At 53.4% G+C, this 24202-nt stretch overlaps 1 protein-coding gene across 1 annotated transcript in view; it reads left to right on the top strand.

Moving 5' to 3' along the window:
* PTCH1 (patched 1) overlaps nt 1-23153 on the top strand; it is a 60333-nt gene extending 37180 nt beyond the window's left edge. Inside the window, exons 13-24 of the mRNA XM_054727419.1 lie at nt 386-504; nt 1067-1469; nt 1866-2175; nt 7254-7396; nt 9343-9526; nt 10940-11220; nt 12825-12962; nt 16032-16174; nt 19390-19489; nt 19981-20235; nt 21800-22343; nt 22818-23153. Coding sequence (XP_054583394.1) covers nt 386-504; nt 1067-1469; nt 1866-2175; nt 7254-7396; nt 9343-9526; nt 10940-11220; nt 12825-12962; nt 16032-16174; nt 19390-19489; nt 19981-20235; nt 21800-22342 — 2619 coding nt within the window. The 3' untranslated portion in view covers nt 22343; nt 22818-23153. The remainder of the gene's footprint in view (nt 1-385; nt 505-1066; nt 1470-1865; nt 2176-7253; nt 7397-9342; nt 9527-10939; nt 11221-12824; nt 12963-16031; nt 16175-19389; nt 19490-19980; nt 20236-21799; nt 22344-22817) is intronic.
* The last annotated feature ends 1049 nt before the right edge of the window (nt 23154-24202 follow it).

Raw genomic sequence — 24202 nt, 5'->3', positions numbered from 1 at the left:
ATGGGAAGGGCCAGGATGGCCGGGCCTCGTCCCGTCACATGGTCTCTTAGTGATGAGACAGCAGCAGAGTGCTGAGAAACTTGAACATCTGATTGTGGTTTAAACACTTCAGTAGCAAAGTGGAAAGAACGTTGTTTAAAACGTCTTTATTTCCATCCCTGGTTAGAGTGTTGTCCCAATAGGCCCAGGTTGCAGGTTTGACCCCCCGTCAGGGCACACACAAGAATTAACCAATGCATGCATGTGTAAGTGGCACAACAAATCCATGTGTTCTCTCTCTCTCTAAAAATCAATCCGTCAATAAATTAATTAAATGTATAAAACGGCAGTCCTCTGCCTGGGCGGAGGCTGCGGGTAACGTCACATCACGTTGTTCCCCGCCCAGGCGGCCGTGGTGGTAGTCTTCAACTTCGCCATGGTCCTGCTCATCTTCCCCGCGATCCTCAGCATGGACCTGTACCGGCGCGAGGACCGCAGGCTGGACATTTTCTGCTGTTTCACCAGGTACCGGCCCGGCTGCGGGGCCCTCACTGCGGGGTACCGAGTGGCAGTGTTTAGACACGCTTTCGCCTGTGGACTCGGGGGGGTGGGGGCGGGGGAGTGACACTAGTAGTGGGGGTGCTGCCTTGGGGAGGCAGCAGAACCCCTGGGGCTCTCCGCCTCTCTGACCACATTCTCACAGCCCTGAGGTTGTGCTACTCAGGATGAGCTATTTCTCCCACGAACCGATATTGCTCATTGTTGGGAGTGGGTCACATCTCGATGGATTAGGGCAGAACAAAGGTTGAAAACCACACACCTGGAAAAATGAAAGCCTTTGGCGTGTTTTTCTTTGGACGGAATTATGCCTTGAAGGGGTTCAGCAGCCTGCGACTTGATTTTGTGGGCCAGAGTCAGGGTCAGCCATCCCCTTGGCCTCCTTGGACCTGTGTGTGTGCCCAGACCGAGCAGCCGGGCAGTGTGGTGGCGCTCTCCGGAGTCGGCGCGGTGTAGAGCGGGGTTAGCAGGCGTTGGCAGGGACGAGAGCCGTTTCGGTGGCCGCTGCAGCACGGCTCCCCTCTTTCAGCCCCTGTGTCAGCAGAGTGATTCAGGTCGAGCCTCAGGCCTACACGGAGACGCACGACAGCACCCGCTGCAGCCCCCCGCCCCCCTACAGCAGCCACAGCTTCGCCCACGAGACGCAGATCACCATGCAGTCCACGGTGCAGCTCCGCACCGAGTACGACCCCCACACGCACGTGTACTACACGACGGCCGAGCCGCTCTCCGAGATCTCCGTGCAGCCCGTCACCCTGACGCAGGACACGCTCGGCGGCCAGAGCCCCGAGAGCACCAGCTCCACGCGGGACCTGCTCTCCCAGTTCTCCGACTCCGGCCTTCACTGCCTCGAGCCCCCTTGTACCAAGTGGACGCTCTCGTCGTTTGCCGAGAAGCACTACGCCCCTTTCCTCCTGAAGCCCAGAGCCAAGGTAACCTACCCCACAGGAGGCTCTTCCTGGCTTCAGGAAGCAGCAGAACAGGCTCCTGGGGAGCTCCCTGGTGTGATGGCTCCCAGGCCTGGTGGGGAGCCAGTCCACTGACCCCTGGGCCATTCCAGCGAGCTCACTTCTACAGGGTCTGTAGCAATGGTGTCTGAATGTAGGTCAGCTCCTCACGTATTACACAGTTACTCTTCATGAAAAATGGGATGGCTCTGGTTTTATGTTTTTATGTTTTCCCTCTGGGAGAATGACACCCCCCACCCCCCCGGGGCTGCACCAGGGCCCGTGTGATGGTATAAGTGAGGCATAGCCCAAACAGGGTGGTGGTGGGCGAGTCCGCTCCGTGCCTGGGGTCTGACCCCGCGCCTCCTCCCTCTGCTGCAGGTGGTGGTGATCTTCCTTTTCCTGGGCTTGCTGGGGCTCAGCCTGTACGGGACGACCCGCGTGCGCGACGGGCTGGACCTGACGGACATTGTGCCTCGGGAAACCAGAGAGTACGACTTCATTGCTGCGCAGTTCAAGTACTTCTCCTTCTACAACATGTACATCGTCACCCAGAAGGCCGACTACCCGAACATCCAGCACTTACTGTACGACCTCCACAGGAGCTTCAGCACGGTGAAGTACGTCATGTTGGAAGAAAACAGACAGCTTCCCAAGATGTGGCTGCACTACTTCCGGGACTGGCTGCAAGGTGAGGGCTGCCGGGCGCTCGTCCTTCCCCCGCGGCGGGGCCCGCGCTCGGCGCGCACAAGTCCCTTTCGTTCCCTTCATCACAGTGTTGGGTTGTAGCGCAACACTGACACGTTTCACTGACTTCTGGGTGTTGCTTGAAGCTCTTATATAGACTGTTTCTGGGGAGGCCTCCCAAAGCGGGCCTCGACCTATAAAACAACGCAAACGGTTCGTGGGGTGACCCCGGCACTTCTGTGCGAATTGATGAGTGCACATTAGGAGATGGGGAAGTACGTTATAAACGGTGGAGCTGGCTGCTTCTGGGGTTCTTTTAGGGGGGATGGTGGGTGGTTTGGGTGACCAAGTCTAAAGGAAGTGTTGGTGGAATTTCTAAGCTGACTCACTGCCAAAGTATAGCTTCATATACCCACAGATAGTGCATCCTTGGTGAATGTAATTTAAAACTGCCTATTTTGACCATCTTTTGATTTGGCATAAAATGCCATGAAGCAGCCTTATAAATGCTTAATCACATCTCACAGTATTTCGTAAATAATCAAATTCTGCTTGAAAATGTCTTTTAACCCTAGCCAGTGTGGCTCAGTGGATAGAGTGTCGTCCTGCAGACAGAAGGTTCCTGGGTTCCTTTCCGGTCAAGGGCACGCACCTTGGTTGCAGGTTCCTCCCCAGCCCAGGCCCTGGTCAAGGCATGTGCAGGAAGCAACCAGTCAATGAGTTTCTCTCACATTCGTGTTTCTCTCTCTGTCTTTCCCTCTCTCTTCCACTCTCTCTAAAAATCAATGGGAAAATATCCTCAAGTGGGAATTAAAATATTAAAAAAGAAATAAAATGCCTTTACAGTTTCTTACCTTGCTCTTAGAAACATCTCTAGGAAATAGTTGTCAGCTGGAGGGAAAAAGATCTAGATTTACTCCTAACTGCTGACTGAATGTGAATGAATGTATTCAGTGATTCCAAGAACATCTGTTCATTTATTCTGTGTTGACGCATGGAAAGTGGAGAATCAAGATAATTATCCACACGATTCCAGCAAAAATGCTGTTACTGAAACACCCAAATAATTATGGCCCCCAACACTTTTGGCTTAAATTATCCAAGTGATTGTCTTAATTTCCCCCTTAATTAGACTTGTTTAAACACAGATTTAAGTGCCTTTTTGGGTCTTAAGTCAATATACTTGTATGTAGAGCGTAAGCAGCCAGTTTCCCTGTGTGTTTGCATGAAATGGTAAACAATTCTAGTTTAATTGAAAATTGTTCAGTACGGTTTCTGGCTTTGACTTGTGTTCCTGGGATTTTGTTCATTACATGTACCCCAGATTTGACCTCTTTGTTGAGGAAGGCAAAGAAAATGACATGATAGCAATAGAATTCATGCTCGTGAGATTAATTTTAACTTGTTTCTAGTCTTCGTTTGGGAAGCACTGGATTTTGGATAATGAGTCAAAAGAGGACCAGGCAGTGGAGAGATTCCCTGCTTTTCATTCCACGTCCACTCCCCCCCCACACACACACACACACAATGGCCAAAGACATGTAAATAGCTTGCCACAAATAACAAAGATCTGAGCCAAGGAGGGTTGTTGTAGAACTCATTTCAGTGTCTCCAGCCATTCCTCTGGGTGCTCCATGCTGCTTGTGAGGCAGAGTTTGGGAAGGGGCGGGAGGTATTGTCTCCAGGCATCGCCGAGGGCTAACCTTTGCTTAGCATATTGTAAAGTATTTCTCTGCTTCCGTACCTTTAAAGACCTAACGCAGCTGGACTGGAGAATCTTTTTTAAAAGTGCATTTGAATCATGTTTTGATTGCTACGTGAGCTGCACCCACCTAGACCCCGTGAGATCCATTTAATGCTCCCACCTCGGGGTCCCAGGAGCCTGAGCACTAACTCTGCAGCCGGCTGTCAGGAGTCCGGCAGAGCCCTGGACACAGACGGCCGGACACTGGCCCGTGGGCCGCCTGGAGGAGCTCTGGCCTCGCCGGGGGTTGGTTGGTCTTTGAACATGTCCTGCAGGAAGCGGTTATCCTTGAGTCAGCTCTCCTTCAAAACATGCTGTGTGGTGGTGCAGTGACGGAACCCTCATTGGTTGTCAATGGAGTTGTCATTGAAAACCATGTCATCCCACTGGTCTTTATCAATATTTCAATAGTTGCGGGGGCGGGGGGGGGGGCCTAACCGGTTTGGCTCAGTGGATAAAGTGTCGGCCTGTGGACTCAAGGGTCCCAGGTTCTATTCCAATCAAGGGCATGTACCTTGGTTGCAGGCACATCCCCAGTAGGGGTTGTGCAGGAGGCAGCTGATCGATGTTTCTCTCTCATCGATGTTTCTAACTCTCTATCCCTTTCCCTTCCTCTCTGTAAGAAATCAATAAAAAATATTTTAAAAAATAGTTGGGGGGGGGGTAGAATTCATAAAAATACAAAATAGCAATATAGAAATTGTCCCACATGTCATCCCTGAACCCACATGCAAATAAGGTAAAGTTGGAGATAAAATCACAGTGTATCATATACAAATGGTTTTGTTTATATTTCACGGTGAATTATGCAAGTAAAATGTAACTGAATACCTTCTTTTTAGAGCCCCGTATCAAAGAAAAGTTCTGAGCAATTGGGATCATTAGCTCAGAACTTTTCACCGGGAAATAATGAGTATGAGAAGTATATAAAAGGAGGAACGTTCTAGCTAAAACTTTTCGTGTTTTGCAGTAAAATGCCACAATTTTTCCTGCTGCGTGCCTTGTTGGAATATGAAATGTTGTCCAAGGGGCAGTGGAAGCAAGTTTTTGTCCCTTGTTTTGTGTCGAGAATTATGAATTGTGAGTGCACTTAGGCCAACCATTGTTACTTGAGCTTTTGATAATTAGTCAGAAACTACTATACTGATTCCAAGGACGTAGCTTTCCTGTAAAGGCAGTGACTGTTTCTCGTTCATCTCTGCATTCAGGTAGAGTGGGTGCCAGGTGGCGGCCAGCAGCATGGCTGCGGAATTGAACTTGAGTGGCCAGCAGGGTCATCCTCCCCAAGTCGGGTCTTTCTTCCTTTGTTTCACTCTGGGGTGTGCCAGGAATCTTAGAGTTTCAGTACCCCATTTGCCACCAGATGTTGCCGGTGCCCACGTTAACTCTACTCACCTTACTCGTGTTTTCAGCAAATCCTTCCTGGGCACCATCGTGTGTTCTGGGCAGTTTAGAGCATCAGTGGTTCAAGCCAACTCTGGAGTCAGGCTGCCAGGTCCAGCGCTTAGCTCCAGCACTTGCTGGAGGCTTCCTCAAGTAGTTCTACCTTTCCAGGCCTCCGTTTGCTCATCTGTAAAGGGGTACTAAATAGGGACATCTCAGAGGTTGTTGCAGCAATTCAACTAGGATTTATTAGCAGGTCAAGAGAGGGAGGGTTAAAGTACCATACAGGCATGAAGGGTGAGAATTCTGTTATGGTGAGGAAAACAGATCCGGCCTCTTTGGGGGTGGGGGGTGGGCTGTTTTTCCCTTCCTGTTTGTTTTTTTTCAAAACCAGAAAAAAAGGCTTTAGGTAATAAAGTGACATCTGTGCAGTGCAGGTTGTGGTGTGCGTGCCCTGCCGTGAAAACGGTCCGTGTGAGCGCTGGGGGCCCGCCGCCCGGTGGTCTCGCTGCCGGCTGCTCCTCCGCCCCGGCCCCGACAGGGTTCTCCCACCGCTGCGCCCACAGGCCCATCCCCAGACTGTTTGTATAAAAACAGTGCCCGCAGCCACATCGGAAGGAAGGTGTAGTTAAGAGAGACACAGACCAGGCAGGGTCCTGTCTCCCCCCCCCCCCCCCCCCCAAGTCAGCACACTTCAAACTCCAGGAGCTTAACCATTTGAGCACTAATGGAACCCACTTTTTGGGGTGTCTTTGAAGTCATTCAGAGCATGTCGTGAAGTGAAATGAAATAAGCCCTTGTCCTTCTTATCCTTCTTACTGGCCACGTCTAACGCATGCATGTACAACTTGTTCAAAAGATGTGGTTTCCTGAGCTGCTGGCGCTCAGAGCTCTACTTGGGAGGTGATTTGGGGGGAGCAGGGCGATGGCAAGGGGGTGGGGGTGTCGGAGGAGAATGTGTGCACACTGGGATGGCCCAGACCCCGGGCCGGGTCACCAGGGCCCTGTTTTCTCTTCCAACATGCTTATCTCTTTACAGCTGTGGCCAAGCCGTCAGGTCTGTAGAGATGGTTTTGATTACAGAGGCCAGCGCAGCTGTGTGTGGTGGGCTTGCCCATCCCCCAGGCCCAGACCGCTCCTTCCTCCCCCTCCCTGGGCTTGCGGTTTGTCATCTGTTCTCACAGAGCCCCTTGTATTGGCCTGTGGCTTCCTGTTCTCAATCTGATCCAAATTTCCCCTGTGAGGTATTTCCCCGCGCACACACGCGCGCACCGCTCCCCGCCTGCTCTCCTCCACACCCTCTCCTGAGGAAGGTGGCAAAGAGGAAGAGAACAGAGGAGAGTGAATAGGTGTTGGCTGTGATCTTTACACAACCTGGCAGCCGATCCCACAGCTTGTGTTAGCTCCACAAGTCGAACAGATGGAACAAATTGACAGAACCGTGTTCACTCACCCTGAGCTTGGAGCAGCTGAGTTGCTGTTTGAAGTTGGGAGTTTGAATGTGTCTCTCCCCCTCCCAGTGGAATTTCTGGTTGCATTGAAGAACCCATGGCTCAGCCAGACAGTGGCATGAAACGGTTAATGAGCCCACTGTCTTCCTCCTCCTCACGCTCAGACCTCCCTCCCTTCCTCCCTCCCTCCCTCCCTCTCTTCCTCTTTCTTTTGGAATAAGTCACGGAGGAAAAGGAGTTCTTTTTTTAAAGGTAAAACATGTATATTTATTTCTTAGAAGTGAACATTTTCCCCTTTCACCTTAAAAGCAGTAGTTATTAGCAGCCTGAAGTTCACTCGTGAAAAACCTGGTATGATTTGAAAGTGAAGTTGAGTACAAGCAGAGCGCAGAGCGTTCTGGGTCGATGTCCCACACCACCCCGCTCTCCATCCTCAGCCCCCCGCTAGGAACATGGCCGGTCGCTGAGGAGTTCTAACGAGTTACACACACTTGCCTTTTCCAGGACTTCAGGACGCATTTGACAGTGATTGGGAAACTGGGAAAATCATGCCAAACAATTACAAAAATGGATCCGATGATGGGGTCCTGGCCTACAAACTCCTGGTGCAGACTGGCAGCCGTGATAAGCCCATCGACATCAGTCAGGTACTCTCACAGCTGACCCTGGGCTTCGGGGCAGCGGGTTCGCGGCCTGCCCTCCCGGCCTGGCTTTCCGGAGACATGAGGCCCCAGGGCCTGGAAGAACATTATGTCGGCTCTGATGCCCTTCATCCCACCAGCTAGTTGTGTGGCCACAGGGCCAGGGAGCCTCACTTGACTCACCTGTCAAGTGGGGACAAGGGTGTTACCTTCCTACAGAGCCGTTGTCCGCGCAAAGCACAGTCGAGGCGTGCAGGCCTTTTCCATGTTAGAAATGCTGGGTTGCATTATTTGCTTTGAATGTTAATGTTTATTGCCTCATTGGTCCTGATTGTATCCAAATTTGAAAAGGTGGCGTGGTTGGGTAGCAGTCACTTGAGCAGGCAGATTTGGGCGCGGGGGGGGGGGGGGGGATGATGGACAGTTTGGAGATGGGAGAGGTTCCTGGGAGGATGGGAGGGTCCCCGGCCCTAGGCGGAGAGAAGGACAGACAGATTGCCCTGTCCTGAGCGAGACATGCGGAAACAGTCCTTGGAAAGGAGTTGTACTCACGCCTCTCAGTCCCCCTGCTTGTGCCTTCGCTGGGGCTTGGGTTCCAGCGAGTCCCTGCTGCTCGCTCCGGCGGGTTGGGGTTCCCATGACCCCAGCTCTGCGGCTGGCTCCCCAGGTCTGTCCGCTGCTCCTTGTGGCGCGCGGCCTTCACCTTCAGCAGAGAACCGTCAGGCTAATGATCTTCCCGGCGGCTCTGCTTATCGTCTCCCCTCTTTTGCTGGCATTAAAGGTGACAGATTTACAAAGTACATTGTTCAGAGTTATTACGGAGTGTGAACTCGGTTCTTTATGGCCGCATGTGGCACGCTGTCAGGTTTGACAAGGATGTGGGCACAGGAGCCTGTCTGAGAAATAGCGGCAATGCCCCGTGGCTGGGGTGGGCTCCAGGGACAGGGACACCATGGGACACACGTGATTGGGCCCGCCACCCCCCCTCCCCGCCCCGCACACATCATTTCCTCTGCCTGGGAGGGAAAAAGGGTGCTGCGTGCACGGAGGCCCTGAGCTGTGCTATGTAATTCCAGAGACGGCTTGAAGACATACAGTTGTTACATATCCTGTGGATTAATTGAATCCAGATCTCCGAAATTTAGTTCTCTCGCTCTCCTCCCTGCTCTTCCTTCACTCTTTTTCTGTTAACTGCTGTCACTGGTGTTTTTCATTTTGTTAAAAAAGACCAAAAGCATTGGAACCAGGCCTGAGTCTAAAGTAAACAGGAAAAAAATATCTGCGTACATGTGTATATGTGTGTGCATTTCTCTCACAGTGTTCTTCACCTGAGCGAAGCCCACCAGACCTGCTTTCGAGGGAGCGCAGTGTTTGGCCAGCACGGGCTGTGGGTCCTGCTGGTGGCCACCGCTCTCAGAAATAAGATTACCCAGAAAGCCCGTGCTGTGGGCCAGTCCCCCCCCCACTTTCTGGTGATGGGCATTTTTTGAATGCACAGGTCATAGGAGGCTAGTGTTAGCAAAATTTATACAGATGTTGTTTTATTTTTATAGCTCTCCTCCATTTACTGGGTGGCATTTCCTTCAGTGTTAACAGCAGAGGTTAACTGCACACAGACGTGTAGAGGGACTCTTGCCAGGTTTCCCCCTTCCCCTCCTATAAATACGCTGCTCCAGATTGTTCATTCTCCGCCCTGGCTGCAGACAGTCTTTTAGCATTCAGACGTGATTGGTCCGGTTGATTCCCGGGCCATCTGCAGGGCTGTGTGTGTTATAAACACTCCGGCTTTTGCATCCTCTGTTCAGCGCATTTTGAAAGAAACCCAAGGTGTTCGGATGGGGTTTGTTCTCACACTCGCCAACGTGGGCGTTCTAGGCTTTGCGACAAACGGGGGTGCAGAGCCCTCGTCTCCCCAAACCCCCTTCTGAAAGGCCTCTGTTCCCCTTTTGCAGTTGACCAAACGGCGCCTGGTGGATGCGGACGGCATCATTAATCCCAGCGCTTTCTACATCTACCTGACCGCCTGGGTCAGCAACGACCCCGTGGCTTACGCCGCCTCCCAGGCCAACATCCGGCCTCACCGTCCCGAGTGGGTCCACGACAAGGCCGACTACATGCCGGAAACCAGGCTGAGAAGTAAGTGCCTCCGTCCGGGGCCCGCGAGCGCGCGGAGCCGTCTCACCTTGCCGCTCCACGCTCGCTCAGAGCCCTTGTCCTCCGCGGCTGCCCAGGGTTCAAAAGTGCAAACGGAACAATCTACGTCTTTTACTTTAAAACTCCCGGAGACAGACGAGGACGTGTAATAGAATACAGCCCGTGCTCGATCACGTTGAGAAATAAGCCTCTAATCTCCGTTTGTAGCTTGAACTCCAAGACGCCCACCAGGCCCGGCTCCTCGGTGCCAGCTGTTCCCTGTGAGAGCGGGGGACGCCTCCAGGTTGAGTGTTGGTTTACTATTGCAGAGCTTTATCACTGGGGATTATATGTTTATCTTAACTTTGTCAGCTCTGGTGTTGAAGGGATTTTTGGCAAGTCGGGTCATTGCTGTCAGCCACCGAGCACCTGTGCTCCGTCAGAGCCGCTGAGAGCGAGCGGAGCCTGCGCAGCCGCCTCGTCCTCGCGCTGCGCCCCGGAGGAGGGCGGCTTGTCTGCAGGAGGGCGGCTTGTCTGCGTTCGGGTTAGAGATAGTGGCTTCCACCTTGGGTAGGAAGTGGCTCCGGGATGGGAGAAAGGAGACAGGTTCCTCTGCGCATGCGACTGGAGAGCAGGCGGGGTGTGCGTCCCGGTATCTCAACCTCGGAGCCCGTGGCAAGCGGCCAAGGCTTGTCTTAATGAAAATTTATAGTTGAGATTATAATAGGGCAAATCATGTTTAGCAAGCCAGCTGAATGACCCCAAAGGGTCTGGAACACACAGCGGCAGTCGCTGAATGCTTGTTGTGTGGGGATTTCTCCCCCGGCTGCTGAAGACTTGGCGTTGCGTGAAAGGCAGCCGGAGGCTCCGTGCTCGGGTCGCTAAGAGGATAAGGAAGGGAAGCGCGCCCTCGGCAAAGCATGACTTCCAGGTTATTTTGTCCTCATCGGTGGCTGCGCGGGGCAGTTTGAACGTGGTGTTTCCTCTTGTGTCAGCTGAACAGAAAATGCGGCTGCGATTGAATTCTTAAGTTGTTTAGGCCCATGACAAAAGTGGCTGCTTCTAGAACGCTGAGATCAAAGGTCAAATAATACACAGACCACAGGCTCCCCCCAAACAATCAAAGGTTAGTTATTGTTGCTTTAAAAAAAATGTAAACCAAACTCTGCAGCTCTGAGAGCTGAGGACTCTCTCGTGTCTGTCCTTGATGCTGAAAGAGGAGCCGTACGGGGGCTTCCCTGCAGGGTTCTCTCTCCGGCTGTTGTAATGGCGGAGAATCTGGGGACACCCATCTGGTATGGCCAACCAGGGGAATTTGTCACTTCTCTCCCGTGCCTGGATCCCAGCCATTTGCCTTTGCAGTGTTGCAAGGAGCCCCTAACCCCACGCCTCTCTCCCTCCCGCCTTCCTGTCCAGTCCCCGCCGCAGAGCCCATCGAATACGCCCAGTTTCCTTTCTACCTCAACGGCTTGCATGACACCTCGGACTTCGTGGAAGCGATTGAAAAAGTCAGGACCATCTGCAACAACTACACGAGCCTGGGGCTCTCCAGCTACCCCAACGGCTACCCGTTCCTCTTCTGGGAGCAGTACCTCGGCCTGCGCCACTGGCTCCTGCTGTCCATCAGCGTGGTGCTGGCCTGCACGTTCTTCGTGTGCGCCGTCTTCCTCCTGAACCCCTGGACCGCCGGGATCATTGTGAGTTTACTCTGAGGGTCTTTGTGGAAGCCGCATTCCTTTCGGCCTAGCTCTTTCTGCAGCCGGCAGTTTTGTTTATGTCTGGGCCTCTGGGGCAGGGGATAGATTGCATCACCCACACTATATTTATTCTGCGGGAGGTGGCGAGGTCCGGGGTTAGGGAGAGCCTTTAATGGCCTCCCTCCTGTGTCCCCTTTCTGCAGCCTTCAACGTTGTGTTTGCGCACTCTTTCCGTAACAGCGCCAAGCATTTATGAAATGCAAACACTCAAAACATAACTAATGTTTTTCAATTCAAGTGTCATTTGGGGATCACTTTAGACCTAATATATAGAAGGTTCTGCTAAATAGAGGGACGATTAGAGAAGGGGGGACAGTGAATAGGAATAGAGTGGTTGTATGTGTTGTGTGTGTTTTAACTCCTGGGGGAAAGGGTCAGCTAGTATTGCTCACCTACCTTTTGGCATCCTTCCTCCCCGTATAATACTCTCAGATTTGGAGGAAGTTTTATGTAGAGTCTAATAAAACCATGGCAGTGTTTAGATTCCACGAACTGTGGTATAGACTTAAATGCCAAAATTATAAAAACAAGAGACCAGGTCTCGTTCCTGCGCCATAAGCTTTCGCAGCAGGTATGTTAAAAGGTCAGTGTTTAGTCTGCAGGACTTGCCCTGGTTCTTGAGCAGTTGATGGTGTCCGTCTTTCGTTAGCTTATTGAAAGAGAGCCAAGGAGACTTCCATGGTGCTGCTTCCCCTATCGCCACTGCCCGCGGCCCCAGCCCCACGCCTCCTCCCTCCTGTGTCAGGTTTATTGTTTTATTTGTATTTTCTCCCCTTTGGCCCAAGAAACTCCAAATGCCGCCTGGCAGATTTTCTTTCCATCTCCTCGCAAATGGTTACAAGGCAAAGAAAAGCTTTTCCTCGGGTTTGACTGTGTGCCTTGTCCACCCCTGTTGCTCTCCGTTTCTTCAGAGGGAGGGGGTTGTAACCTGACCCGCATCGGCGGTCGGCAAGTCTCCTTTCTCCTGCTGTACTTGCTGCCAAGTCATCCTCACTGAGTCCGTGGGCTCGGGACAAAAGCACAGGTCCTTTCGCTGAAAGAACTTTTATTCACCCCATCCTATCTGCATTCTTTAGGATGGAGGGCCAGTCAACCCAAAGCTGAAGTACCAACTCGTTTACAAAATTGAGGGGTGGGTAAGATCCAAACGGAAGGAAATACCTTGTTTCAAATTAAATTTGAACCTAGTGGTGAGTTCTTATTTATGTAAATCCCCGTAGATCGCTCTGGTGGAGTGTTGAAAATGTTAATGCTTTCTAGAGCAGGGATGTCGGAAACAACTTTCCAGGGGCACACTGCACTTGGCCTTGGTGTCCTGCTGTCCCAGCGCGGTCTCCGCTCCCGTCCCAGCGGGGAGAGGCTGCGTCAGAGGTCAGGGCAGCTGTTGGCGCTGCAGCAGGGCGGCGCCTGCGTGGCGTTTGGGTGCCAGGGCTTTCTCGGCGGTTGATCTGCAGTGAGGCCACGTCAGGACTTCCACCCTCCCCTCGTTTTCCGTTCCTGGAGCGAGTCTGTGCCCAGCCACTCATCCCTGTGCCCTCTGACAGGTGACGGTCCTGGCGCTGATGACGGTCGAGCTCTTTGGCATGATGGGCCTCATCGGAATCAAGCTGAGTGCCGTGCCTGTGGTTATCCTGATCGCATCTGTCGGCATCGGCGTGGAATTCACCGTTCACGTCGCTCTGGTACGGGAGACTTGCCAGCTACCGCTGTATGAAAAAACAACGTATCCTCTAACTCCCGTAGTCTCCAAGTTAGGAACCTTTTCCTTTTCTCCCCCATCAAGGAACACACGCAGTACACACATGTGCACTGGCACTGGCACTCGCATTCCCGAGGAGTGACTGGAATTTGCCTGGGCTCCTTTCCCTCTTAAGGAATCTAAGGAGAAGGTCCGCGAAGGATGCCATTTATTTGGTGGTGTCATTAGTGGCATCACAGGTCCTGAAGTTGTCGACTGTGTTTCCAAGACATGTAGAGAGTGTGTGTGTGTGTGTGTGTGTGTGTGCGCGCGCGCATGCACACAGGACCACACACAGTGTTAAAAACCACATTAATCAAGCAGGGATAACATGAGACCACACTCAGAGGCTCGCTGGGGATGGCATAATTGAGGGCGCGGCCAGTTGGCAGCCGTGGAGACACGCTGGGGCTGGTGAACGCAGGCCAGGTGCTCGGCGTGGAGGCCGCGCTCCCACCCGAGCCCACCCAGCTCCTCCACCTCCAGCCTCCGGGGTTCAGAGCCAGTGTTGCTCCACAGGAAGTTTCCCCCCTCGTCCTGGGAGTGCCTTCTTGGAGGGGGGAGTAAACTTCAGCAGGAGCCGTAAGCCCAGGAGACGAGCCCCTGGTCCGTGTGCATCAGAGAATTACTCAGGAGCCTCACAGCGGTGTGAGCTCTGTGCCCGTGCATCGTGCTTTTGGCTGAGTCCTGGGCTGTGGGTCGGCATTCCAGGACTGTTTACTGACTGAGTAAAGACTGGTGTTTGGATTGCCCTCCGCTAGGACCCAAGCATTGGGATTGGTCTGGTTACGTTTAGCTTTGCTTTTGGCATCTCCAGCATTGACTTTCCTTGGGCTCAGCGCTCAGCACATGCGTGTCTGGGCATCTGCTCCCGCCCCTGCCTTCCGTGGTCCTCCACAGGACTCGCTCGGGGCCACGTCCACGCAGCCTGGAGAGTGTACACTTTGTGGTTCAGAAGGGGTGTCTTGTTGAAATGGACCCATTTTTATCCCAGTGTGCAGCGTGAAAAGCTGGTAATGCAGAAACAGAATTTGCTAAATTTTGAACCTGCCCAAGTGACTTTCTCTATTGAACTGGGAGGAGGGAGAGAGACAGGCTCCCAACAGCCTAGAGCCGTGGTCGGCAAACTCATTAGTCAACAGAGCCAAATATCAACAGCACAACGATTGAAATTTATTTTGAGAGCCAAATTTTTTGAACTTAAACTTCTTCTAACGCCACTTCTTCAAAATAGACTCGCCCAGGCCGTAGTATTTTGTGGAAGAGCCACACTCACGGGGCCAAAGAGCCGCATGTGGCTCGCGAGCCGCAGTTTGCCGACCACTGGCCTAGAGCTTAGAAACACATGATTCTATTATCATTTATTCAGGAAGGAGAAAACAGTCATTTAGGATTCCACAGTCATTTTATTCTGACGCGGATGCAGTTGTAGCCGGCACTGCACACGGGCAGATGTGTCTTCGCTCAGGTTCTTGCGATGGAAGTGCCCGCGCCAGGCTTCACACTGCGTGGTGCCCGGGTCCCTGCCCACGAGGCGGTGCCGTGGGAACACCCACACCGGGGTTGAGTAAACAGTGAAGGGTGTCTCTTAGTTCTGAGATTTAAGGGGGATCAGGAGCCAGCTGGGCTTCAGGAGCAGCAGCCCCTGCTCAAGGCTTTGGGCCCAAGTCTCCATCGAGAGACTGTCTACACACAGGACACGCATGGTGTTCCTCCCCACCCTGGGTGTGAGTGTGTGTTTAAAGTGGGCAGCGGCTGCTGGTGGTGACACGCATTCTTCTCCCGTGAAGGTCTCCTGTCAGTGTGCTGTGTCGGTGACATACATTGACTGAGAGGATAAGCCAGCCCGATCCTTACGGCCTCACGGTCCAAATACAACACAAAGTAACGGGTTCCCAGCAACACGGTCTTTCCTCCCAAGAGAAAAGGCCGCTAGATGGGCCCTGAAGGCTCCTGACTAGGTCTATGTAGAACCCAAGCCACTTAAGAGGAAAGAAGGAAGACTCACAGCACACTGTGGTGTGCTTTTGCTCCTTGATCCGTTAAGGAAAGCAACCTTCCTGTCCCTGTGCAGGGCGCGTGGCGATGCAGGGCGCCTGCAGGGTGGTGTAGGCCGGGGGGTTACGGAGCCGGGCCCTCAGAACCTCCCAGCCCTCTTTTCTCCGCACAGCCCGGCACAGCCCGGCTTGCAGGGGCGAGAACTTGTGCCTGCCCCCCCCCCCCCCACCACACACACACACTTTTTGGGTTCAGCTGTGGGGCACGCTCTCATCTCAGGCCAGCAGTCTGGAGCTAGCAGGCTGGTACACTGGGCCTCTGTCAAGTTGCCATTGAGAAAAACAGCATTCTTGACCAGGCAGAGCTTAGAGAAGGCAGAGGAGACAGGGTATGTCCACCTGTGGTCAGACCAGAATTGACTGGAATTTACAATCCTATCTTTTTCTTGTGATACGTCTGTGGTGCTGAGATGTGCTACAAGCACCTTAGTTTGAACCCAGCGATAGAAGTTCTAACCTCAGCATCATCACGAGGAAGCAAATACTTAGCACCTAGTTGCACGTGACACGGAGTTAAGTCCACTCAGAACTGAGATATTGACCATCCAGACGTCAGGCTGAATGCTGTCACGTTCACAACTTGAGGTCTCCATGCTGATGGTGGGAGAGAATTTGATTGGGGGAGAAAGCTCAAGGGCGAGTAGCGGGGAAAAGAAGAGCGCATTTGGGTCATTCTTGTATCGTTTTGGTTTGGTTTTTAATTTCAGGCAAGTATGCTTTCCCTCTTTGTTGTTGTTGTTGTTGTTACTCAGGATGTATGTCAACACCGAATATGACCTGGTGTCATGAACAGGTCATTTTAGTGTAAGCCCAGATTTTGCTAGTTGAGTTACCCCACTTGAACGTTCCCAGGAGGATCTGAGAGGTCCTGTGGGGCCGATGAAAGAGCTCTCGGAATTGAGACAGAGCTGCCCAGCCAGCCCAGGACTGACCGCCTGCCCTTCTCTGTTGCACAGGCCTTCCTCACGGCCATTGGCGACAAGAACCGCAGGGCCGTGCTCGCCCTGGAGCACATGTTCGCGCCCGTCCTCGACGGGGCCGTTTCCACGCTGCTGGGGGTGCTGATGCTGGCGGGATCGGAGTTTGATTTCATCGTCAGGTAAGCAGGAGTAGGAGAGAAGACCTGTTTGGAAAATCGTTACTCCTTGCTCATGTGATTTCTGTCGCTTATTTCCTTCTGTCTGTGGTAGATTACAGCGTTTCTTCTTCATTATGACTCAACTTGCCCCCACCTTTGAGGTATAATTTGTAATTGGCAAATGACAATCATATATATGTAAGGTATACAACACGTTTTGATTACCACAACCTGTGATGCCACTTTATGCTTAGTTTATTAACTCAGAGATAGGCTGAGAGGTATGAAGACAAGCCCTCCAACAGGGCCATCATGGGGAGAAAAGATGGAGGGTTTGGGGATAGCAGCAAGGGCGGCTCACGGCTCCAGGCCAAAAGATCATCCAATACCCCAAGCCCAGGGAAAGTATTCCGGGTTAGAAACATCCACAGAAAGAGACAGCTGTGGTTCCCAGTAATTGACTGCATTTGACCTTCACTTCTCCTTCAAAACTGGATCCAGGAAAACATAGCTGCCTAAAGCTGTCACCTAGATCTTACTCATTTAAGAAGCGAAGGTAAGGTGCCCAGTTTTGAGTCTTGCGTTCCACGAAGATTCAGGATACATTTAAGATGTGACGTGGGTGTCACGTTTCGGAAATCCAAGCCTAGTTTGGACATTTCTCTTTGGAACTGAAGGCAAGGAGTTTCTGGGGAGTTTAATGAAGAATGTGACTTTGTGACGTATAGAAGGAGAGCAGGTGTTCCTCTTGAAGAGACGTTGAGGACAGCAAGGCAAGAGCATGTCCTGGCCGGAGCAGGTCTGCCGCTCTGCGCAGCAGCCGCTCTCGAGGCTGACGCTGCCCGGCTCAGGGAAGGAAGGCCGCAGCCTCACGGGGACGAGGACCCAGGGTTAGAACCAAACGTGAGAAATGGCTGGACGGTTTGCGGTGCTTCAGGAATCTGGAGAGAGGAGCCAACCAGGCCTTCCTGGGGTGTGCGCGCGCACGTGTGTCCTGGGGAGACCTTTCGTTTTTAAATACAACGAAGAAGGTTTTCCGTTTCAGCCCGTTTGTTACAGGAAAAACGTCAGTGCACGGGTGTGGGGCACAACCCATCGGGCGGGGCGGTTCAGCATCTCGGAGCCTTCCCAGAACGAGAGGCAGACCTTGGCTCACTGTCACTGAGGTGCGGGCCGCCCGTCTCACACCCACGTGCTGTGGGTTGGCCGGGCCCTCTGTAAAGGCAGCGTGGATTCCGTTGGGGTGGGAAGGTGACTCCCGGGTGATGTCCACACTGCCGGTGTCCTCAGCACGGGCTGTTGATCACTTACCAAGCCAGTTAGTACATTCTTGTCTGCCGATACCAGATCGATAGATGCCTTCACCAGAGTAAGGTTTTGTTCTGAGCTTTGTTTTAAGCTCCTAATTTGACTTTTCCTGCATTTCCTTTCCATGCATTTACTTATTCAGACATTAGTGGTTTCTTTGTGTCATTAAAAAGAACCTATATCAAAAGAGTTTCTCTTCTGTAAGTTCTCACGGGACACACTGTGGCAAGTACTTCACACGAGCCATTTCACACAACAGCAAGTCATAGGGGCCCTGCCCCCCTCCGTGGAACTTACGGGAGAGAGTTCACACGCAACTCAAAGCCATGGGCATCGCAGGGCATGACGGGATCTCGTGGTGGGTGCCAAGTGGGCCGCACAGAGGCAACTTAGCCTGAGTCTGAGCAGCTGGGGGCCTGGATGGAGGGCCGAGAAGCCCAGCTCTCTCGTCTCACCCTGGCTGCTGATTCCCTCCGAGACACCAGCGTTCCTCCTGTGTCAAGCACTTAAAAGGGCTTCCCATTTTCTGGAACTGGATGGATTAACCTGATAAAGCCCTCGCTGGGGTCGACTAGATGAGCAGACGTTGTATACACTAAGCGTCAGAAACCTAATTGGTCTGTTTATTCTACAGTTAGATGGATGGGATGCAAATGTCTTAATGCCTGCTGCTGATGTATGCCTCTGCCTAAAGTTCCCGCAGTTTACATTAGAGCAGATGCCGGCTGCTCGGCTTTTACTAATGCAGCTCAGGAGTTCCCGGTGTTTACAATAGCTGCGAGGTATTTGTATTTTTATAGGGATTCTCTCTCCTTTCATCTGATGTCGAAACATATATAGAAATGGCGACGTTTGGTGCCTGTTCTATTTTATGATCAAGAGGACCATTAACAGAGATATTTGCCCTCCCTCTTCCCAGAACATCCTGAGCACACACCCCCCCTCACCCCACTCCACAGCCCCTCCCAGCAAAACGGCCTAGAAATCATTTGTTACGGAAACACATGCTCGTGTGGCGCCTGCGCCTCCCCAGGCGGCGTGCCCGCCAGTGGCTGTCCCTGGCGGACAGGCTCACCTCGGTGTTCACAACCCACCCCTGACTTGAGCCCTCAGCGGTGGGAGAGCAGGGCCACTGGTGCACGCTCCTCCTCTTCCTGCTGCTGCCGCCTTTAGGTTTGCGTTGGCTGATGCAAAACAAGAGGATTCAGAGGCGCTAAATTGTCCAACAAAAGGTTGGCCGCAGAGCAGCCCCCTCCCTGTGGCCCGCCCTCCCCCCTCCGCCAGCGCCCCAGCAAACACAGAGTGGGCAGCGTCTTCTTTACAGAAGGCTGGCTCTGGTCTCAGGAAGGTGGCAGCTGTTTGGTTGAACTGGAACTCACCGAGTTCTAGACAGAGTTGCGATGAATGAAAGCCCAGGGAGAGCCTGACCCGATACGCCGGGGACTTGGAGGGGCCGCGGTCGGGGCAGTCCGTGTCACAGGGGGTTACTGCTGGACAGCGGCTGCTTCCCTCCTGGGCCCAACTGGGTCAGTTCTACACCCTTCGCTTCATTTGTTTGCTTCCGCCGGGTTCTCATTGTATTTGTGCTTTCAGTCTGCTCAGCCATTCAGTTCGCATTCCATATTTTTGAGTTTGTGTAGCACGTTCATAAATAACATGACATGCCATGAGAGTTCGGCAAATTAAACTAATTCTTTTCTTCCTTCATGAACTTCGGGTTGTGCCGTGCAGCCCTCAAAATCATAAAGTGAGGAAAAGCATACACTCTGGTGCTGAGTTTGAACCGCAGTTTTGTAGCAGCCTTTTCGCTGTGCGGGTCTTGCTCATTTTGGCTTAGGACACGCTGCGGCACTCGGGCCTGTGAACCGTCGCTTCATTTACCTTTGCCACGGTTCTCAGTGAGAGTGTCTGTTTCCCTTTACCCTCAGGTATTTCTTTGCCGTCCTGGCCATCCTGACGATCCTGGGTGTCCTCAACGGGCTGGTTTTGCTTCCGGTCCTGTTGTCCTTCTTCGGACCGTATCCTGAGGTCAGTAACCGGGCCCGGCGGAGTGTGAACGCTGTTTTTCCTGGTGTCCCTCTTAATTTAGATATTTTAGGAATATTCACATTACTGATGAGTTACTTTTTCAGCAAACATCTCGGGAACTATCGCTTTTTTTCTCTTGAATGTCATAGTTTTGGGGTTGTAGTGCTGGTCCTTTAACTTGTGTTTTTTAAACCACGTGATTGTCACCTTAGTCCTCTCGACCTCTGTCATATATCAGTAAAGCATTTCCCACTCAAGATAGATGTGGGGCGGGCAGGAGGAAAAGGCCCGCCTGCCTTCGCAGTGTGAGCGAGGGCGGTGCTTCTGCTCCAGTCGCAGACCTGGGGTCCTCCCTCCCTGCCCCCCCCCCCCCCCCCCCGTCCCAGTGGCAGGGGCTGGGGGGAGTACAGCTTCGTGGTGAGGGAGGACAGAGGCCCTGAACAGCAGGCACGTGGATGATAGCACTCTTCCTACCGAATCCTCTCCAACAGGTGTCTCCAGCCAACGGGCTGAGCCGGCTGCCCACGCCGTCCCCGGAGCCGCCCCCCAGTGTGGTCCGCTTTGCCGTGCCCCCCCGCCATGCGAACACCGGGTCCGATTCCTCGGACTCGGAGTACAGTTCTCAGACGACGGTGTCGGGCATCAGCGAGGAGCTCCGGCAGTACGAGGCCCAGCAGGGCAGCAGGGGCCCTGCCCACCAGGTGATCGTGGAGGCCACGGAGAACCCCGTCTTCGCCCGCTCCTCCGTAAGTCCGCCTCGGCAGCCCCGCCCGCTCTGAGCGCAGACTGCCAGACCCCAGGCGAAAGCAAAGGGGGGGTTAGGGGAGCCGTCGGCAATTGCCAATATTTGACTCTTCTGAAACTGTAAGTGTCAGTTTCTCAGAGTTGGCTCTCCCGGGGGTCACCAAGGCAGAGGCCGTAAGGGAAGGACACAAGGCAGCCGCTGTCGCTTCGGCCTCGGTGCAGTGTGAGCTGAGCGGCGAGTGGTAGAGGAGGCCTGGCCTCTTTTTTTTTTTTTTTTTTTTTTTAAGCTGCATATCGTTTTAAAATGATACTCTTTAAAAATGGAGTGGGATTTTCATTGCTAGCTGAAGTGATCTATTTTTGTTTTCTCTCATTTCTATTACCTTTAATTGCCCTTGGTTACAAAATTGTTTCTATTCTTGTTGTCTAAGACTTTACCAGAAGCTTGTGTGGCTCCAGGTACATAGTCTTGGTGGCTGAGAAGCTTAGCATTAGGTCATTCAGGAAAGCTGGGAGCCCTCCCCAGGGCCCAGACTCTGCCTCTGCTCCCCGGCTGTCCTCGGCCCAGTCCTAGAGCCTAGCACACAGGCCTTCTCCCAGGCCAGTTCTGTGGCTCAGATTCCCCCCACCGAGGGCCTCCTGCTGTCCCTCCAGGAAATGGGTATTCCAGTCCCGGCCAGAGCACGCCTTCCGCGAAAGAGAGAAGGGCAAACCAAATAACCTAAATTTTCCTCCGCTTACCCCCCGGGGTGATGCCTGCTGAGCTGCAGTGTGAATCTGGTTTAGTTCAGCGGGAGCCTAAAAATAGGTACAAGCTGAACGACTTTGAAGTTGGTCACGGTCCTTTTGATTGATGTGGCCACTGTGTTGCTCTCCGCTTTGTATAGAGGCCCAGAAGCCAGATTCCTCACAAGCAGGCCGAGCAGCGCTGCCCGCAGAACTTTCTGCGACGGTGCAGATGCGGTCTGTAGCCACGTGTGGCTGTTGAGCGCTTGGAATGTGGCGAGTGAGACCAAGAGGCTGAATTTTGAATTTTAGTTCATTTCAATGCAAATAGCTACACGTCCCTAATGGCTGGTGTGCTCACCAGAGTGCGTATAGATGGTCCTGCTGAGGCCTGGCCTCTGGGCGAGCCGGGCCAGATGCCTAGCAGCTCTAGGCGTTCGGAGCTGGCCCTCCTGAGCAGGGGGTGGAGACTGGGGGAAGGCAGCTCGGATCCTCTCCGACCACAGCCCTGCGTTTGCGGGCAGCTGTTCTGTGCCCAGCCAGCTGTGCTGGTGAAAGCCTAGACGTAGGGTCCGAGTAAGGCGCTCCTCTGCCGTGGAGGAGCGCGTGGCGGTTGTAAGGGAGCGGGTTTTTCTTTGGGGAGCGGAAGGTCCTTGTCGGCTCCCGGGGCCTCTCCAGCCGTTTGCGGGGTCGACGGGCCGCTGGGTTAAGAATAAGAAGAGCTGTGTGGGGGTGGCCAGGCGGGAACCAGGGCCAACAGGGGAGTGCTGGGAGCGACGGGGTGATGCCCGTCCTGGGGTTAGCACCCAGCCTGCTGTAACCTGCCCTCGCCCTCTGCAGGTGGTCCATCCGGAAGCCAGGCATCACCCGCCCTCCAGTTCTCGGCCGCAGCCCCACCTGGACTCAGGGTCCCTGCCACCCGGACGGCCAGGCCCGCAGCCCCAGAGGGAACCTCCCAGAGAAGGCTTGCGGCCGCCCCCCTACAGACCGCGCAGAGACGCTTTCGAAATTTCTACTGAAGGGCATTCTGGCCCTAGCAGCAGGGACCGCGTGGGCCCCCGGGGAGCCCGCTCGCACAACCCTCGGCACCCCGTGTTCACTGCCACGGGCAGCTCCGTGCCCAGCTACTGCCAGCCCATCACCACCGTGACAGCCTCGGCGTCTGTGACTGTCGCTGTGCACCCCCCGCCCGCCCCCGGGCGGCACCCCCGAGGGGGGCTGTGCCCCGGCTACGAGGACTACCCCCAGACGGACCCCGGGCTGTTCGAGGACCCCCATGTGCCTTTCAACGTCCGGTGCGAGAGGCGGGGTTCCAAGGTGGAGGTCATAGAGCTGCAGGACGTGGAGTGCGAGGAGCGGCCCCGGGGCAGCGGCTCCAGCTGAGGTGCGTGCAGTGGGGGACACAGGGCCAGGCTCCTGGGGGTTCTGGGGCTCGGAGCCCCTGCATGTCCCGACCCGAACGCCTATGACCTGATCCCCAAGGCAGGGCTGCCGGGTCCAGGCTCTCATCACTGGGCAACCAGTCTCGTCCCAGATTGGGTCTCACCCCCACCATTAACCTGTTGAGGGTGGTACAACTAGCAAAGGTGCTAGCCGCTGCCACAGGTGATGTGCTAGGCGCACAGCTCGGTGAATGGGTGCGCAGTGAGCACACCGGCACCTGCCCCTGAATCAAGGAAAGGGTCCCCCCAGCCCCGGGAAAGCCCGCCGGCCCCCGCCGGCCCCACCAGCCTGACTTCCCGTACAGAGATTCTCTCTGCCTGTTCGTGTGCTTCGTAGATATGGACTCCTGGGCCTGTTACTTCGTTTGACTCTAGGCCTGTTCCTTGGTTTGACTTCCTTTTTTGTTCTTTCAAAGGGTGAGTCAAACCTGAAGCAAAGAGGCCAAAGATCGGAGTCCCAGCCCCGCCCCTGCGAGGAGCGCGCTGCTCGGAGCCGGGAAGACGCCCTTCACCGGGGTTGCAGTTCGCCGTCACTGTAACCGGCTGTATTATTTTGTGAAATATTTCTTTAAATATTTAAGAGGTGTACACATCTGTAAATACGAAGGAATGATGTAAAGTCGTGCGGTCTGGCGCTTCCCACTCGGGGCCCAGGGTGGGCGGCGGGGCGGCTGCAGCGAGGCCCGCCCTGTGTGTGCATTGGTCTCGGTGCCCCAGCCACGCTTAACTTAGTCTTAAATTTCAGCATATCTCGCTGCTGCTTAAATATTGTACAATTTACCTGTATAATTCTATGCAAATATTGCTTATATAATAGGATTATTTTGTAAAGGTTTCTGTTTAAAATATTTTAAATTTGCATATCACAACCCTGTGGTAGTATGAAATGTTACTGTTAACTTGCAAACACGCTATGCGTGATAATTTTGTTATTGTTTAATGAGCAGATATGAAGAAAGCACGTTAACCCCGGTGGCTTCTAGGTGTCGTTGGCCGCGGCCCTCCTGTTGGCTGCGTGTGGACGTGTGTGTGGTTTCCCGATGTACTGTACTGTGACTGTCGTTTCTTGTTTTCCTTTCACTGTGTGTAACCTTTCGTGGGCTCCGCCCTGGTCAGGCTGGAGGAGCATTGCCTGGTGCTTGGGGGCTAGCCCGGCCCAAAACATCGCCTTATGCTTCTGTCAGACTCACTTCAAGTCCGAGGCACCTCTTAAGACCATTGCTGCCATCCAGGCACCCCAGCTCGTGCCTCAGAGGAGAGAAGTTCCTTCACACGGATCTTTGTGGTGGGCGTTGGGACCTCAGGGTCTAGAGCTGACATCTGGCATCTTCGTTGTTGTTCAAGAACTAGAGAGCATGCCTCGTGCTGAGCCTCCGCTGGGCATGAGCACGTTGCGCAGCCTTCCTTGTATCTCTCATGACCAATACACACATTAAAAAACAAAACTAAGAGTGGATTAAAAATGTTTTGGAGATAACGACCCTGCTACCAGGTAGAAAAACCTGTGCCTTCTGGGCCCACAGTAAACCTAGAGGGGATGTTTTGAGTCCCTACCATTCAAATTCTCTTTCTCCCTAAATTGCACAGTGGGTTGGGGCTTTCTGGGTCTGTTTGCGTCTTTAAAACCAAATAGTGAGCATTCAGTAAGGCGACCCGGGGTCAGAAGTTTGGTAGGATTTAGAGGGATCCTTCTCAATGTGTTTATGTTCACGTGATGGTGCACACTTCCTGACTAAGTTATTTTCTTCTTCTCACCATTATTAGTGTTCTTTCAATGTGACATTTATTGACAAGCAGGAAG

This window comes from Eptesicus fuscus, chromosome 15 (genome assembly GCF_027574615.1).
Source record: "Eptesicus fuscus isolate TK198812 chromosome 15, DD_ASM_mEF_20220401, whole genome shotgun sequence".
In the NCBI taxonomy this organism is placed as follows: Eukaryota; Metazoa; Chordata; class Mammalia; order Chiroptera; family Vespertilionidae; genus Eptesicus; species Eptesicus fuscus.
The sequence above is the reverse complement of the archived record's forward strand: the minus strand, read 5'-3'. Positions and strand labels throughout refer to the sequence as shown.